Raw genomic sequence first — 17,439 nt, forward strand, 5'->3', positions numbered from 1 at the left:
GAGGACCTTTGCCAGAGGCCCTTTGGCAGATGACCTTTGCCAGAGGCCCTTTGGCAGAGGACCTTTGCCAGAGGCCCTTTGGCAGAGGACCTTTGCCAGAGGCCCTTTGCCAAAGGACCTTTGCCAGAGGACCTTTGCCAGAGGCCCTTTGGCAGAGGACCTTTGGTAGAGGACCTTTGCCAGAGGACCTTTGGCAGAGGACCTTTGCCAGAGGCCTTTTGGCAGAGGACCTTTGGCAGAGGACCTTTTACCACAGGCCCTTTGGCAGAGGACCTTTGCCAGAGGCCCTTTGGCAGAGGACCTTTGGCAGAGGACCTTTTACCACAGGCCCTTTGGCAGAGGACCTTTGCCAGAGGCCCTTTGGCAGATGACCTTTGCCAGAGGCCCTTTGGCAGAGGACCTTTGCCAGAGGACCTTTGGCAGAGGCCCTTTGCCAGAGGACCTTTGCCAGAGGCCTTTTGGCAGAGGACCTTTGCCAGAGGACCTTTGCCAGAGGACCTTTGCCAGAGGCCTTTTGGCAGAGGACCTTTGCCAGTCATTGAAGTACCCGCTGCCAAGTATTACAATGTATTCAAAGTCTGCCCTCCGTAGCAACATTATCTTGTTCTCAGCTGACATAGGAGGATTATTCAAATGTCTCATTTCATGCTTTGATAGAATTAAAACAAAGTTGTCCTGAAGCAGATCGGTGTCCAATCACACAAAAGACTCAATCACATGAAGTCCCGTCTGATTCACTGAGAGCTGGAGTAGCCTCACGACGCTACGACTTGAAAACACCTCCAGACTCCACGGCATCCCACTTAAAGATCCCCGTGCTCTCCTCAGGAGGCTCTCCACATCTCCATTAATCACACCGACATCCCATCACAGTTTTTCTTTCCTCCACTATCGTCTCATCTCTGTGGGGGGTGGGGGACTTCGGCTCAGGGCAACGAGATGAACAACACAGGTATCCATTGGTATCCCTGCATGAAAAGCCTGGCGTGTAGACGGAGGTTATCTTTTATGAATGGGGTGACATTTCTACGTCGAGGTTACGTCCACTGCTGCAGGAATGCACATGATAAAAGGATACAGATAGTGTAAATAGGGGGAAATAAATATCTATTTTTATCTATACTTCATGCAATTGTCGCTCAGTCTCAAATGTCTTAAATCTTTTGAGCGATGGAAAAAAAAGCATTTTTGGGAATCATCTCTGGAAGCTCCAGTCTTTTGTTAAATTATAACTTATTAAAGTCAACTGTCATTTTTTATCCACATTTTGATTGCTGAAGAAGTTATTGTATGATTAAAAAGGAGAAGACCATTCATTTATGCTATTAAAGTTTTGTTTTCATCAGTTTGAATAACTTACATGTATGTTTCTATCCACATATATTGAGAACATGTCTTTATTCGGACCATTTGAGTTTTTATTGTGTGTGACAAACAGTAAATTGTCGTAATTGTACAAAGAAAGGCGTCGGTCTATACATCATCTGCATATTGTGCAAATAAACTCGCTAATGTGTTTCTCTGAAAATACTAAAAACAGCATGATGTAATATTATATGATATTAAGGCAAGCTAAATAAAAAGCTGTAAAAGAATACGATAAGACAGTAACTGTAACCATCATAAGGTCTTTAACCAGTGTGTCATTTTAAATCGTGACATCTAAATTAAATTAAGAGATTAATAGATTATGATGTCTGCTTTTGATTAATCCACTCTTCGTCACACTGATGTAAAAAAATCCTGTGAATCCAAAGAGAGAAATATCGCTTCATAATCAATTTAGCAAAAGCTCCGTAATTAAAAGAAGTATTTTTATTTCTGAAGGACAGCGCCGTCATTTTTGGTCTTAATAGACTAAGATTTCTTTAGTTGATCAAATATTAGTGTATATTTCTTTCCCTGGCTGCATTACTTATTTCATAGCAATCCAATTTTAAAGGTGACGACGTCATTATTTTTTTATTATAATTTTTGTATTATTATTTATGATACGTTAGATCAAAGTGCAAAAGTATTAGCATAAAAACATGCTCACAAAAATAAATAAAAGCAAAAATACTTATTATGCAGGATCACCCATTTCAGAATCATTCATAATATTTATTAATTATAGATGCATTCATGTGTTCATAGATGTAATGCCGGGTTTCCTGTGACCAATATGATTAAATAAATGTCGTGAAAAGTAAACGATTAGCCTCAAAGTTGTACTGAAAGTGCCCAAAGACCCTGACCCCTGACCCCTGACCAATCGGAGCCACCGAGACAGCAGGCGCCGGTCACCAATAGACGGCGGCGGGACTTGAACCTGCGGCTCCAGTGGGCTCCGGAGCTCCGGTGGTTTTGTTCAGTTTTTTTGAGCCAGAAACCGATCGTTTGCTCAGAATATTAACGGCTCTAATTGGACCCAAAGAGAGCAGACTGCTGTAAACCTATTTGTGTGTGTGTGTGTGTGTGTGTGTGTGTGTGTGTGTGTGTGTGTGTGTGTGTGTGTGTCACTGCCAAAGACGAGCCAGCCAGTCCTCCCGGTGACAGGCAGTAACTTTTGCTGGCGTTCAGATAAAGGCAGAAGGGCGAGCGAGTTTAACGGTGGCTGGGGAGAGTCTGTCTCTCTCTCTCTCTTTCAACTTTTCATTCACAAATTTACACAAAAACCTCTCAAATGTTCAGTTATGAAATGTAACCCAGTTATCGCATACTGCACATATTCACGGTCAGGCAATTTTTATATCATGTTCATATTTTTTGGGGGAGAATTTGTTCCTTCTTTATCTTGTAAGAAAGATGTTTTTCATATTTGCATTTTTAAAACTCCTTCAAATTAAAAGATAACAAACAGCGAGGATGGCGAAGAACCAGAAAAACAACAAAATAGACAAAAAAAGTTACAAAACAGATATTAAATCAACCAAAGAGACAAAAAGAAAAGCGAGTCTTGAGAAGTGATGACATTTAATGAAAAATACTAACGAATAAACAAAGAGTTCGGAGGCAAACGCTCACTTTAAGTTACCATATGGACCCAATCAATGAGCAGCGCCTCGTGATCTCATCCCTACGGACCTCTTTGGGATCCGAGCTTAACGCCCTCAACACGATGCAGAAGAAACAGAAGCTGCTGTTGGTCCTGAACTCATCACATTGATCCGGATGAAGCTCTCTTAAAGCAGACTATTCACTCTCATCTCAACAAACCTCACTTGCACAAGACCCTGAAGAAAAAGAGCTCGGCTTCCGTGTCAGCTGGCGCCCCCCCCCCCGTCCGACGTGTTTTGATGCCGTTGCCGCGGCAACGCGGGAAGCGTTTTCCGTCTCGTGAAAACAATGCAAAACTCCTCAGGCAAAGAATTTATTTTGACTGCTCTCGAACTTTCATTTTTAAACTATATTTTTAACCTCCGTCCCCGTATATATATAGAAAACCAACGCCGGCTGCTTGGTGAATCCCCCCCCCCCCCACCCCACCGAGGGTCTCACCAGGTGGTCGATGCCGATGCTGTTCCAGCCCTGCATGATGGGCAGGAAGGAGATGAAGGCGGGGATAACCCAGCAGCCGCCGATCATCAGAGCCACTCGCATGGGCGTCATTTTGTTCCGGTAGACCAGAGGCTGGCAGCAGATAGCGTAGTACCTGCAGAGAAGGGGAAACCAATCCATGCATCCAGAATTACCACGCCATATGCAGACCATAGAGAACCTTTTCGACTTGTTCACGCAGTCAAGTAGGATGGCATGTTAGGGACATGAAATGGTTAAAAAAGTACAAATAATACAAAGCCAGAGAAGGGAAATAGTCAGAGAAGAAACACTCAAATAATCTCTGAGATAACAAAGTATAATATTACCGTCCCTCCCGGCTACGCAGGTGTTTCTTTTTTTAAAATGTATTATACCGACATCATGCCTTGAGCTGTCAAACTGAAATGACTAATAAAACACACGAGTTATGAATAAAAGATAACTTGTTTATGAAATTGAATTCTTTGCCACTAAAATCTGCAAGCGGACAGACAAATGAGGAGTGACTGCATGAAATACCAGTTTTCTGCTGTCACTCGGCCCCTCTTTTCTTTTTTAACGAGCGCTTTTGGCACGACGGGAGCGAGTGTTTGCTGCCGGTGCATTTGTAAAAATATGCTAAGCACCAACAACTAAGCATTAACGCCCCCCCCCCCCCCAATCCATCTCTCATCAATTATCTCTGCCTATCTTCTCCTCTTCTAACCTCCACCTTTCCAACAATCAGCACTTCTGTCATCCTCAGCTACAAAGTCAATGATGAAAAGAGGTAAAGTTTCACGTCTCTTCGTAGAACCGTCACTCAGTGAACTGCCGGTCGGCCGTTGGCTGCAGCGTTGCCGTTGGAGACGCTTTCGATGCCCCCGAAATGTATTCTGTCTACGTGGACTCTTCCCTTTTGAAGAACGTCTCGACGTCAACAATCCCCTCCGCCCCAGATCTGTCTCTCCTATTGTCCACGCTCTCCAAATGTTTGTCACCACTTTGATGCTCACGAGCCGAGCAGCTTAGTCTCCGAACGATCGGCCTTTTTGAAAAGAGAGCGAAACAAACCGGATTCTGCTCGTTTCCAGCGATCCATTACAGCGGGATTAGGAGCACTTCTTAAACTCTTATTTCTCTTTGTATCCGATCTAATTCACTGTGTAACTTACTGCCTGACCAACACACACACACACACACACACACACTAGCAAGTGTATATCTGTGTGTGTCCAAGTGTGTGTGTGCGTGATACCAAACAATGCAGCAGGAAGCATGCTGTCGGGCGGCGATAGCACCGAGACGACGCTGGCTCTGAACCGCATGAATGGAATGGCACTGGTGAGAGAGAAATGCTGTGAATGAGGGAGGGGGGGGGGGGGGGGGGGGGGGAGAGAGAGGAAGAAGAGATATAAAGGAAGAGAGGAAATAAAAAAAAGACAAAAAAAAGAGAAGCAAGGGGAAAAGAGGAAGAGGAAATTAGGAATAGAAAAGAAGAAAAGAAGAAGTAGAGGATAAAAAAACAGAATGAGTGAGAGAGAGAGAGAGAGAGAGATTATTCTAAAAAAAAAAAGGGCACATGACAGATGCTGCATTGCTTAGTGTTGCAATTCCTGTCATTTTAACTGGCCTGATCAATGGTTGTGTGTGTGTGTGTGTGTGTGTGTGTGTTTACATGTGACATAATGAGGACCAACAGTTTTTATCCTACACAGTGAGGACATTTTAGGAAAGTGAGGAAATCGTTTTAAGTGTTGTATTACTTTCACTTTTTCTATAACGCAATTGTTTAGTTTGAATATATTCATGATGTTTTTAATGCATTATGTAAAGCAATTGGAATTGCCCGGCCTAATACACTTTTATATAATTTTTTCAACAAGAAAGTCGGTACTTACAACAATATAAATTGTCTCATCCAAACACAGACGACTAAACTAAGAGGAGCTGGAGGGAGCTGTCAATCAAGTACATTCTGTTCACTCCGTTGGTCTAATCAGGCACCATAAGTGAAAACACCTGGAAACCACCTGGGGGCTTGACGTGGTGCATTAGTCTCTCTAAACGACCGACTTACAGATAAATATTCCCTCTTTTTGCCTCTTTAACCTCACAGTTTTGCTTTAAAAGCATTCAAAACAAAAGCTGTCCTGCATTGTTCTTCATTAAGTCAGATTGTTTGTGAGTTGCTAGTTGTCGGAGCTACCGGCAGTGGAGGTGTCGGCCTCCTCCTGAATATAATTCAAGATCGAGCTCAAAGGACCAAACTTTTTTATTTTTTATTTTTTTAAGAACTCAACATCCAACAGTCTCTTTTCAGAAATTATGAGCAGGCTTACTCGAGATAATCTCTGCAACTCGCACCAAAACAATCTAGATTGGCTACTTGGCTTGGGTTTAAATAAGTACGAGAGATGTCTGGAAGTTATGCATAAACTACACGCCATAGAATCTCGTACCTTTTGCAGACCTTCTCGCTCTTTATACTCCAAAAAAGGTAATTAGTACATCTTTAATACGCTAATTCGAATACTTGATTCATCACGAGAATGCTCATTAAATTGACAATCCATAGCTGAGTGTGCATGACCCTCTCTTTTCCTCAGAGGGTTGCCTGCTCTGCAGCAACGGTATTAAAGCTAATCCACTTCATCCCCGCCGTCAGTGTCTGTTGATATTCGGCTGCCTCCCCCCCTGCTCCGGTCCTACCTCATTACCTTACTCGTGGTGCGTGGCATTTCACAGCCACCGGTAATTTGCAGAGGCTGTGTGTACTGTGTGTGGTCTGCATGTGGCATTAAGAAACAAGAAAAAAAGGTCAAGAGGGCCCTTTTTGGTTTTGAATCGACCAAAACAGACGTGTCGAAAGGTTGCAAATGGATTCTTTAAGAGTGAGAGAGGCCCGAGCGACACAATCCTCCCCCCGGAGTCTCCAACACAAAGTGTCCTTAGCGTCGTCTGAATAGAAATGCAAAGGATTCATACTTTGTGTTGGAGACTCCTGGGGGGGGGGGGGGGGGGGGGTGTGAATGGAAACGTGGGCAACAAACGTGCACAAAAGCACCGTATGGACACACACACACACACACAGAAACTTAAATACTTCCAAAGAGCCAATAGTATGGGTAGATGCACAAAGGCGCACACACACACACACACACACACACACACACACGAACCTGGGGAAGATTAGAAGCAGACGTAAACGCGGTCGAATGACGGCGTGTCCCGACCGCGAGCACTTTTGAACGGCCCGTTTCCTTTTTGATCTACAAAAAAACATTTTCTCTCTGTTTATTTCTGACATTTTTTATTCAGACATTATTTATACGGACGCCGTCCTTTTTTTCTTCTTCTTCTGAGAACGCGTACCGCGCTCACACGGGGCGGCCGCGGGGCGACACTGGGTTCGGTCTTCACCGCCCAAACAAAGCTGCTTTTGTACAAATAGAATAAACTAATCACACGAGACATTCACCTGCACCGTCAACGGGGAAAACTCCAACTTATTGCGGATTCTGCAACCCCCCGATGGAAATGTTGACGCTTTAGTCTTGACATCTGGGTTATTTTAACAGAGATCATAAAAAAACTCAGAAAATGTGCTGAGATATTCAGAAAAATAAGAGTCCGTGAAGCCAATCAGCTAATGAACGCTGACCTCGGCACTCTGAGCTCAGCCTATCGGCTCCGTTCACAGCCGAGAGGAGCCGATCAAAGACCACGGGAGTTTACGGTCAGGACGGGACAGACAAATGAAATAAGTCTAAAGGGGGGAAAGAAGTTAGTTTATATTCTCCGGGATTACTTCAGACACATTTAAGAACAGCTTGTGTGTCACCCGCGACATCAAAATGTCGCCCGGATCAAAACCAGCTGGAGAGCAATCAACGACGCGAGCAGCGGCGCTCCGGATGTCGGCGTAAGTAATTAAGAACCCGAGAAACGGGGTCAAAAAGGTGATCTCCGGGGGACACGTGTCATGTACTTCATGACGCCGAGTAAACAGCCGAGGCCCCTTTTCCCCTTTCAGAAGACTTTAATCGACGTGGACGGGGTTTTTTTTAGTCGCGGCGATACGAGAGGCGGTCGAGTCCCGAGAGTGAAATGCTAAATAAAAGCATCAAAGAGAAGGGAGGCCATGCTGGAGGACATCTCCCTGGGGTCTCTACGCTCACTCGCTGCACTGATCCCAGAGTCCTTCACACAACCGCTGTGCTGTAATGTCGACTCCCTCCCAACGTTGATCTCTTTTCTCTGTTCTTTTTCTACATAAAGCTTTTTTATCACACAGTAAAAGTCACCCTGCATTCACAAAGTTAATCTGACGTGCCTTGATGAGCCTCTCTGGCTCCAGTTTTACTGTGGATTGGTTTGCGTTGTCCTTGCACATTAAACTGCAATGCAAATACATTTTTAAAAAGGGCTATTCACTTGTTGGTACTAGTAAGTTGATTTACCTGGAGAAAAAAATATATACACTCCTCTTTCCCAATGTAAGTCAATGGGGAGAAGTATTGTTGGGCCACACGTGACCGACCTGGACCACTTGTATATGCCAGGATGTATGTTTATATACATTTTTTTTTTAAAGTTCGGCGCTCTTCCTGGAGGTCCGGAGACAAAAGGATTACTTGAAGCCTGACGAGATGGATTCTTGTGTGCGATTTTGCACGATCACATGATCTCGTGATCTCGTGATCTCGTGAGAATCCAGCCGTTGTGCCGGGGTGACTCAACAAAAAACTTGGCAATGAACATCCTGTCCACTTTTTCAGGCAATCCAGACATAAACTGTGGCTTTATTTAAAACAAATAGAAATGTTTGTATGAAATTGTTGTATGAAATCCACTTCAAAAAAAACGGTTGTTCTAATGTGTCGCATATTTGATTTAATACATTTAAATAGTTATACAGAAACAAAGTTCTTTGGTTCGACATCAGGCTGTAACACAGAAGAGTTCATCCAATGATAATTAAACCCTTTGTGTAGCTCCACCTCTCCGTCTGGGGGTCTCTTTGTGTTGGAGCATCCTCCTCCAGCGGTCCTGGTATTTTTAGTCTTGATTCATTTCCGTTCCGCCTCCTTTCAGCCTCCTCAGCTGACGGTGGGTGAATGAGACGCGTTCATGCAGCAGCTGTTCACTCACTTCCGATGTTCTCTCACTTTCTCTCTTGTTCCTCTTCTCCATTTCCCCTTCTTTTCTCCTCTTTTCCATTTCTTTCTCCGAAGCTCGCGTTGTCTTTCTGCCAAGTTTCTTTCTCTCTCTCTCTCTCTCTCTCTCTCTCTCTGCTTCTGTGACCTCTGACCTCCCCTGACCGGGACACCTGAGCCGTGGTTATCGTCACGGGTAACGTGTGCTTTTCCTGCTGAGATGAGCCAAAGTCAATATTTGATAGAGACGGAAAAAACTTCACCAGATGAAGAACAACGAGGATTTAATGAAGGAAAGTGAGTTTAAAGAGACGAGTCCACCACTGTACCAGCTGTGACGCGGTAAAACAACATTAAATAAATCAAATGAATGGGTGTCCATCGCCCCGTGGTTAAAACGACCCAGTTAATTGATAGCGGTTATTAGAGCCGAGGCTTAATATGCAAACAGTGAAGCTGGAACGCAACCAAAGGCTACAAGGACCGGTAAAAAAAATGTTTAGGTCACAAATCAAGTGCTAAAGTTTGAGTCCGTAAACGAGTCACAATGGGCTACTTACCACATTTAATTGGAAGTGACACAAACCAAATAAACTATAATCACAAGGCCGGTTGGTTTAATCCCGTTGCTCCTGTCTCGTAAAATATGAAATAGTCTGGTAAAAAAAAATATATTAGTAGGCAATTGGACTGTGTGAATTTCCTCAACATCTAAAAACCATTAAAATCTGCTGCTCCGAACGCTATAATAGGCCGAACCTCGTGTGCACGCCGCGGCGGCCGTTGATGTTTACGCCACGTCGTGTTTCCGTAACGCTCCGTCGACGGCTCAGCGGAGTGTTCCCTTTCGTTGGGTCGGGACCTGGTTTCCTACACGCAGTGACCGCATTTGACAAGCAGTACGAAATAAATAAAATGGCTTTTTTTTCTTCTTTTTCCCCTTTTGTTTTTCCATCTAAATTCTACCACGTTGTGCATTTAAAAAGGTTGCTCATTGTTTCCTCCTGTGTTTATTCCCTTTTTCTCCTCCAGTGATGCGGTCGACAGATGCTTCCTTTTAGAGCTTCATTATAATAATATATCGGGGGAGGGAGGGGGGTGGGGGGGGGTTGTTTTCTTCTTCCCTGGTCGGTTATTTTCTTGTTTTGCTCTTTTTTTTGTGTTTTTGATTCAGAATGCTGGAAGCAACACATGACATCAGCAGCCTTTCCTGAGGTTCACCTCTGCTCTTCCTCCAAAAGCATAAACATGTTGGAAGGGATTGTTTTGTTCCATCATCGTTTCACTCGGTTTTGTCACCAGGAGCTCCTCGAACTGAATGTTGAGCTGTGAGTCAGTCCAGCACAGCGCTGGTATCGATCGTTGGTGGAACAATCTCATAATTAATACGATATTGATTTCCTGACATGGAGAACTCGCAGTGTGTGTATGTCTTTCTCTATTGGAGGCAACTGAAATTACATTAGAAAATCACTTTTTTTTAGGTCAATAACAAAGGGGAGGTTTTGAAAGACGGTATTTTCCTGTTTTTTTCCTTTGTGTCACTTTTAAACGGGTGCCACTCTAGCCCCATCTTTCAGGGTGGTCCGATAAGATTAAAAATGTGGTTAATGTGAACTAAGAGTTACTATTTACTGTGTTTGAGGCAACAGAACTACTAAGTTTCAGTAAAAGAAGGTTTGGGTTGAAATAAGTAAAGTAAGTAAATGATTCATTGGAGCCCTGGACGGATCCTTGAGGAACACCTTCATAAAGGCTTCACGAGGAGCACCTTCATGAAGGTTGCTGAGGTAAAGCTACACACTCGAACACCTTCTAAAATAGCAATACTTCCCAACGTTATCAATTGTTTCCTTTCTACTCCTGACCCTTTGTTCTGTTAACTTCTTAAAACTAGCTCTGAGCAGTCTGTAATACATAATCAAAATCACTGTTGCCATGTATTTCCTCATCATTTTAATTGTGTGTTTTTATCCTAATAACCACTATGGGTGGTCTTTGGGGCGGTTGAAATGATTCTTCAGGATGGTGGAGGGGGGGGGTTAAAGAACATAGTCTGCATCTTTGTATACCAGCTGCTACAACAACAACAACAACGAAAGCAACCAACACGATCAGTAAAGTTCATCGATTCAATCGACATCTGCATTGTTGAAAGTTACATTTCTTTCCTTTTTTCCTGCTAATCTGATCTGTGACCGTGATACGATATGAACTGTGAGTTTTGTGATCTGTTGCACGCCTAAAAGAATACGCAGTCAATGTCAATGAGATGGATGTCGCCCACTCCAATAGTCCCTAATAGTCCCCAATAGTCTCCAATAGTCCCCAATAGTCTCCAATAGTCCCCAATAGTCTCCAATAGTCCCCAATAGTCTCCAATAGTCACCAATAGTCACCAATAGTCCCCAATAGTCTCCAATCGTCTCCAATAGTCACCAATAGTCCCCAATAGTCCCCAATAGTCACCAATAGTCTCCAATAGTCTCCAATAGTCACCAATAGTCCCCAATAGTCTCCAATCGTCTCCAATCGTCCCCAATAGTCTCCAATCGTCTCCAATCGTCTCCAATAGTTTCAATAGTCACCAATAGTCTCCAATTGTCTCCAATCGTCCCCAATAGTCTCCAATAGTCCCCAATAGTCTCCAATCGTCTCCAATCGTCTCCAATAGTCACCAATAGTCACCAATAGTCTCCAATTGTCTCCAATTGTCCCCAATTGTCTCCAATCATCTCCAATAGTCTCCAATCGTCTCTAATCGTCTCCAATAGTCCCCAATTGTCTCCAATCGTCTCCAATAAGTCTCCGATCGTCTCCAATCGTCACCAATAGTCTCCAATCGTCACCAATAGTCTTCAATCGTCTCCAATAGTCACCAATAGTCTCCAATAGTCTCCAATAGTCACCAATAGTCTCCAATAGTCTCCAATAGTCACCAATAGTCTCCAATAGTCTCCAATATTTGGGGTAAATCAAGACCTGTTTCTCCTGGTGGATGTCATCCACTCTAATAGTCCCCAATATTCTCCTTTAATTGGGTTCATTATGTCCTGTTGTCAGGTTCAGGTTCAAGATAAGAAAAGCTTTGAGTTATAGACTTCTATACAACCAGGAGTCGCCCCCTGGTGGTCAGTAGAGAAAATGAAGCGTTAACACATGAAGCATAGACTTTTATACAACCAGAGGAGTCGCCCCCTGGTGGTCAGTAGAGAGAATGCAGCGTGAACACATGAAGCATAGACTTCTATACAACCAGAGGAGTCGCCCCCTGGTGGTCAGTAGAGAGAATGCAGCGTTAACACATGAAGCATAGACTTCTATACAACCAGAGGAGTCGCCCCCTGGTGGTCAGTAGAGAGAATGCAGCTTTAACACATGAAGCATAGACTTCTATACAACCAGAGGAGTCGCCTCCTGGTGGTCAGGAGAGAGAATGCAGCTTTAATACATGAAGCATAGACTTCTATACAACCAGAGAAGTCGCCCCCTGGTGGTCAGGAGAGAGAATGCAGCGTTAACACATGAAGCATAGACTTCTATACAACCAGAGGAGTCGCCCCCTGGTGGTCAGGAGAGAGAATGCAGCTTTAATAGATGAAGCATAGACTTCTATACAACCAGAGGAGTCGCCCCCTGGTGGTCAGGAGAGAGAATGCAGCTTTAACACATAAAGCATAGACTTCTATACAACCAGAGGAGTCGCCTCCTGGTGGTCAGGAGAGAGAATGCAGCTTTAACACATGAAGCATAGACTTCTATACAACCAGAGGAGTCGCCCCCTGGTGGTCAGGAGAGAGAATGCAGCTTTAATACATGAAGCATAGACTTCTATACAACCAGAGGAGTCGCCCCCTGGTGGTCAGGAGAGAGAATGCAGCTTTACCACATGAAGCATAGACTTCTATACAACCAGAGGAGTCGCCTCCTGGTGGGCAGGAGAGAGAATGCAGCTTGAATACATGAAGCATAGACTTCTATACAACCAGAGGAGTCGCCCCCTGATGGTCAGTAGAGAGAATGCAGCTTTAACACATGAAGCATAGACTTCTATACAACCAGAGGAGTCACCCCCTGGTGGTCAGGAGAGAGAATGCAGCTTTAACATATGAAGCATAGACTTCTATACAACCAGAGGAGTCGCCCCCTGGTGGTCAGGAGAGAGAATGCAGCTTTAACACATGAAGCATAGACTTCTATACAACCAGAGGAGTCGCCCCCTGGTGGTCAGGAGAGAGAATGCAGCTTTAATACATGAAGCATAGACTTCTATACAACCAGAGGAGTCGCCCCCTGGTGGTCAGGAGAGAGAATGCAGCTTTACCAGTGGTCAGTGGTTATGCCTGAGAGGGTCCGTAAAGCTTCCTGGTTTAATAAGGCTACAACATTGCTTTTGCATGCAAACAAGCTCTTTCTACGTCCGTGCTCTAAATCCATAATTCTTTGTTCGTGTGTCACCGCGATAGCATTTAAATCTCTGCCTGCCAGATTAACTCCTAAACCGAGAAGAAGTGATGGATCCAACTTCCGGTAATAAAAAGGTGGATTACCAAACAAACCCAGTGCTGAATCTGCCAAAACTTTGTTTTAATCTTCAGCAAATGTGCGTTGTCCTGCAGAATGTGTGTGCTTGGATGTGTCCGTTGGGTATTCCATGAGATATGCACACACACACACACACACACACACACACACACACACACACACACACACACTCTGTAAATCTGGGCTTTTCTTTCACGCGTTTTCGCTGAAGCCGACTGACAGTTTCATTACGTTGTCGGTTTAACACCAGGACGGACTTCCACGCTCGTTTTCCGACAGTCCGTCTCTCACTTTTAATGCAACCACAAGCGTGATTATGATTCCCAAATAGCCCGTGATGACAGCCTGAGGGCTCACGAGCTGCTCAACACATGAAAGTTAACCCTGTTCTTACAGTAAGGGCATTTTATTAGAGCTTAAGAGCACCTTTTCTTTAATTATCACATTACTTGACCACCGTTTTAATGACAACTGAGCACATATTCATATGTATGCATATGTTCATAGCTGTGGAGAAGCCGAGTGCGACTGTGGCCAAAAGCTTTTTTAATTAGAGCAAATATATATTCACGAAGACAAGATAATGGCTACTATGGTCTCCTGTGCATTATTTATACGTTGAGTATCTATTTAATTTTAATTGTGAGGAAACCTTTTTGAAAAAGGCTTTTTAAAGAAAGTGAGATCTAAAACCTCAAATAATGAGATGAAATAGAAAATAAATGGCAAAAAAAAAAAAAAAAGTTGCAAAGACTGAAACATAAATTAAACAGTGGATTGATTATTAAGATAAGATGCATGTCATCGCAGAAACCTCTTCAAAATAAGAGCATTCCATTACTATCGAAGCACAAACAGAATATATGAATGCATAAAGTTCTGCACCCGTCCTGCCGACCTAATTATCTTTTCATGAATTCTTTGTAACTGGTTCTTTTCTTCCCGATAAGTTGCTTGCTGAAGGGCGATTGCCTCGACTGTGAACCTTCCAGGATGCGTAGAGCAGCACAAAGCTCCTCCGGACAGATAATTGAATGAAGGAACTATTTCCTCTCTCGCCGTCTCGCTGAGCGCTGCATCTTTGGAGTTTTTCTAATTTGGAGAATTCTTTTGTGTTTGTGTGAGCATAAAAACACTTTATACTTTATACCATACGCCTCAGTGAGAGGCCTGTGGGTCCACCACCACTAAATGATAAGCAACATAGGGGCCCAGCATTGTCTCTGCTCCCAGCTGCGGTGGTCCCAGACTTATTGTACCTTAAAGGTCCTTAAGATTACATTCAGGAATCCTTCGAGGGCCGAATACATATTACTTTCATAAACTCCCAATACAGAAAGTTTTCCTCAGCGTCTCTCGCTCGCCTCTGGTCCTTCAGGGTCATTCAACACGCTTCACGACGAGAAGAGACAACAAATGGACTGAAGGGGAGATGACGAGGGACGGCTATTAAATCTGTTTCAGGGGTTTGCTTACGAAATATTAAAACGACTTACGAAAAGGTATATTTTATTATTTTTTTTGGGCCACTTTTCTACCTCCAAATAAAAGTAAAGCGCGTGTGATTTCCTGCAGCCTGAAGGCCTCGATGTACTCAACCACCACGTCGGGGAACATGACCTGTGTTTAGTGGTGCGGTTCTGTTGAGCAGAACACCGGAGAGAGCGTTTTATGTCATATTTACAATTGTTGAATTTGCATAAAGTAAATGTGTGTTTGAAGAGAAAGTAATAGCATTTATTTATTCACATAAACATAACGCTCTCACACCGGCTTTCCTTCCTGCCGTTGTTTCGGACTTTCCTGTGAATCTCACTCTCCGTATTCACACGTCTAAAAATGCCGAGCGTGTGTTATTTTCTTACACACACACACACACACACACACACTCCGATCCGACACTCACCTGTCCAGGGCGATGCAGCACAGGTGCATTATGGACGCGGTGGTCAGCAGGACGTCCAGCGACGTGCGGACCAGGCAGAAGGTCTCGCCGTAGATCCAGTGCTGGTGGACCAGCTCGATGGCGCCGAACGGCATCACCAGCACCGACACCAGCAGGTCGGCGAACGCCAGAGACACGATGAAGTAGTTGGTCTTGATTTTCCTGAAAGAGAACGAGAGAAGAAGAGTTTTAACGTCCGTCATCCTTCTGGCGTTCAGAAAAATATGATTTTAATAAATAAAAACTTGTGAATACGGAGAGCAACTGCTAAGTGTTTACTTTTGTTCCCATACAGCAGATGGGAATCAGCATTATATTACAAATATTAATTCAGAAAGTTATACCGATGGAAAAGAAATGCACTTTTATTCACATACAACCCGCACAATCAATTTCTATGTAATCCACGTCGAGCAGATCATGAGGAGTGATGACGTCATCATGAGGAGGACGTTGGTGCTGATGGGTGGATCTCAGAAATATCAGACTTTCACCCAGGAGACAGTTGTTCGTGTCACGGAACTTCCAGACTTAAAAAACATGACTTCCATAGAGATTTTAAGCCAATTAGCCCATAATAATAAATAATAAATAATAAATAATAAAAAAAAACGGAGGCAGACGGGGAAAAATATACTCAAATATTAGAGAATAAAGAGAAAACATCCATCCCTCCTTTCCTTTGAGTGGGAGGAGGAGAACGAGGAGGAGGAGAAGGAGGAGGAGGAGGGGCAGGAGGGGCAGGAGGAGGAGGAAGAAGAGGAGGAGGAGGAAGAGGGAGAGGGAGAGGAGGAGGGGGAGGAAGAGGAGGATGGGGAGGAAGAGGAGAGGCAGGAGGAGGATGAGGAGGAGCAGCAGGAGGAGGAGGAGAAGGAGAAGGAGCAGGAGGAGGAGGACGAGGGAGAAGGAGCAGGAGGAGGAGGGGGAGGAAGAGGAGGAGGAAGAGGAAGAGGGGGAGGAGGAGAAGGAGAAGGAGGAGGAGGAGAAGGAGCAGGAGGAGGAGGGGGAGGAGGAGGAGGAGGAGGAGGAGGGGCAGGAGGAGGAGGAAGAAGAGGAGGAGGAGGAAGAGGGAGAGGGAGAGGGAGCAGGAGGGGGAGGAAGAGGAGGAGGAAGAGGAAGAGGGGGAGGAGGAGAAGGAGAAGGAGGAGGAGGAGAAGGAGCAGGAGGAGGAGGAGAAGGAGAAGGAGCAGGAGGAGGAGGAGGAGGAGGAAGAGGAAGAGGAAGAGGGGGAGGAGGAGGAAGAGGAGGAGGAGGAGGAGGAGGAGGAGGAGGAGGAGGAGAGGGAAAGGAGCAGGAGGAGGAGGAGAGGGAAAGGAGCAGGAGGAGGAGGAGGAGGAGGAAGAGGAAGAGGAAGAGGGGGAGGAGGAGGAGCAGCAGGAGGAGGGGAGGAGGAGGAGGGAGAGGGAGAGGAGGAAGAGGGGGAGGAAGAAGGAAGAGGAAGAGGGGGAGGAGGAGGAGGAGGACGGGGAGGAAGAGGAGAAGGAAGAGGAGGATGAGGAGGAGCAGCAGGAGGAGGGGAGGAGGAGGAGGGAGAGGGAGAGGAGGAAGAGGAAGAGGGGGAGGAGGAAGAGGAAGAGGGGGAGGAGGAGGAGGAGGAAGAGGACGAGGGAGAGGGAGAGGGGGAGGAGGAGCAGGAAGAGGAGGACGGGGAGGATGAGGAGGAGCAGCAGGAGGAGGAGGAAGAGAAGGAGAAGGACGAGGAGGGGGAGGGGGAGGAGGAGGGATGGAATACTGAGAAGTTCTAGAACATTCTGCGAAGAGGTCGTTGGTGATGATGTAAACGGCCCTCAGCCTTCATCCCTCTCCTCTGGGATGAAGATTTAAAAAAAGATAAAACGCGACAATAAAATGGACCCGAGACACATTTGACCTTCATCTCAGGGCCAGAAACCTTTAAGTATTAAATCACAGGTTTTAATCACGCTACTAAACATCTATCGTGTCCATGTGTGTGTGTGTGTGTGTGTGTGTGTGTGTGTGTGTGTGTGTGTGTGTGTGTGTGTGTGTGTGTGTGTGTGTGTTCCTTCAGGTCCATCTTTGCACTTATACGGCTCTTCAGTGCGGGAGAGAGAGAGGAAACATTCTTATTTAAACCCAAATATTGTTCTAAACATAAAGTAGTTTTGGTTGCACAAGTAAACCTGAAAACTGAGTTAAAGAAAACTGTTTCCTGTGAACGTTGATTTTAAAGAATTTAAAATGTACGTTTTGATGTGCCTTGTCTTGTCATGTGTTTGTGTGTAAAGTGAAAAATAACCTAAAATAATAAAACACACACATACTGTATGC

At 44.7% G+C, this 17,439-nt stretch overlaps 1 protein-coding gene across 1 annotated transcript in view; it reads right to left on the reverse strand.

Annotated features, from left to right (window-relative positions):
• The window catches only part of htr4 (5-hydroxytryptamine receptor 4), a 114,979-nt gene that overhangs the window by 32,973 nt on the left and 64,567 nt on the right, over positions 1-17,439 (reverse strand). Inside the window, exons 4-5 of the mRNA XM_034543601.1 lie at positions 15,112-15,312; positions 3,481-3,634 (exon numbers count right to left, since the gene is read on the reverse strand). Coding sequence (XP_034399492.1) covers positions 3,481-3,634; positions 15,112-15,312 — 355 coding nt within the window. The remainder of the gene's footprint in view (positions 1-3,480; positions 3,635-15,111; positions 15,313-17,439) is intronic.

Source organism: Cyclopterus lumpus, chromosome 10 (genome assembly GCF_009769545.1).
Source record: "Cyclopterus lumpus isolate fCycLum1 chromosome 10, fCycLum1.pri, whole genome shotgun sequence".
Classification (NCBI taxonomy): domain Eukaryota; kingdom Metazoa; phylum Chordata; class Actinopteri; order Perciformes; family Cyclopteridae; genus Cyclopterus; species Cyclopterus lumpus.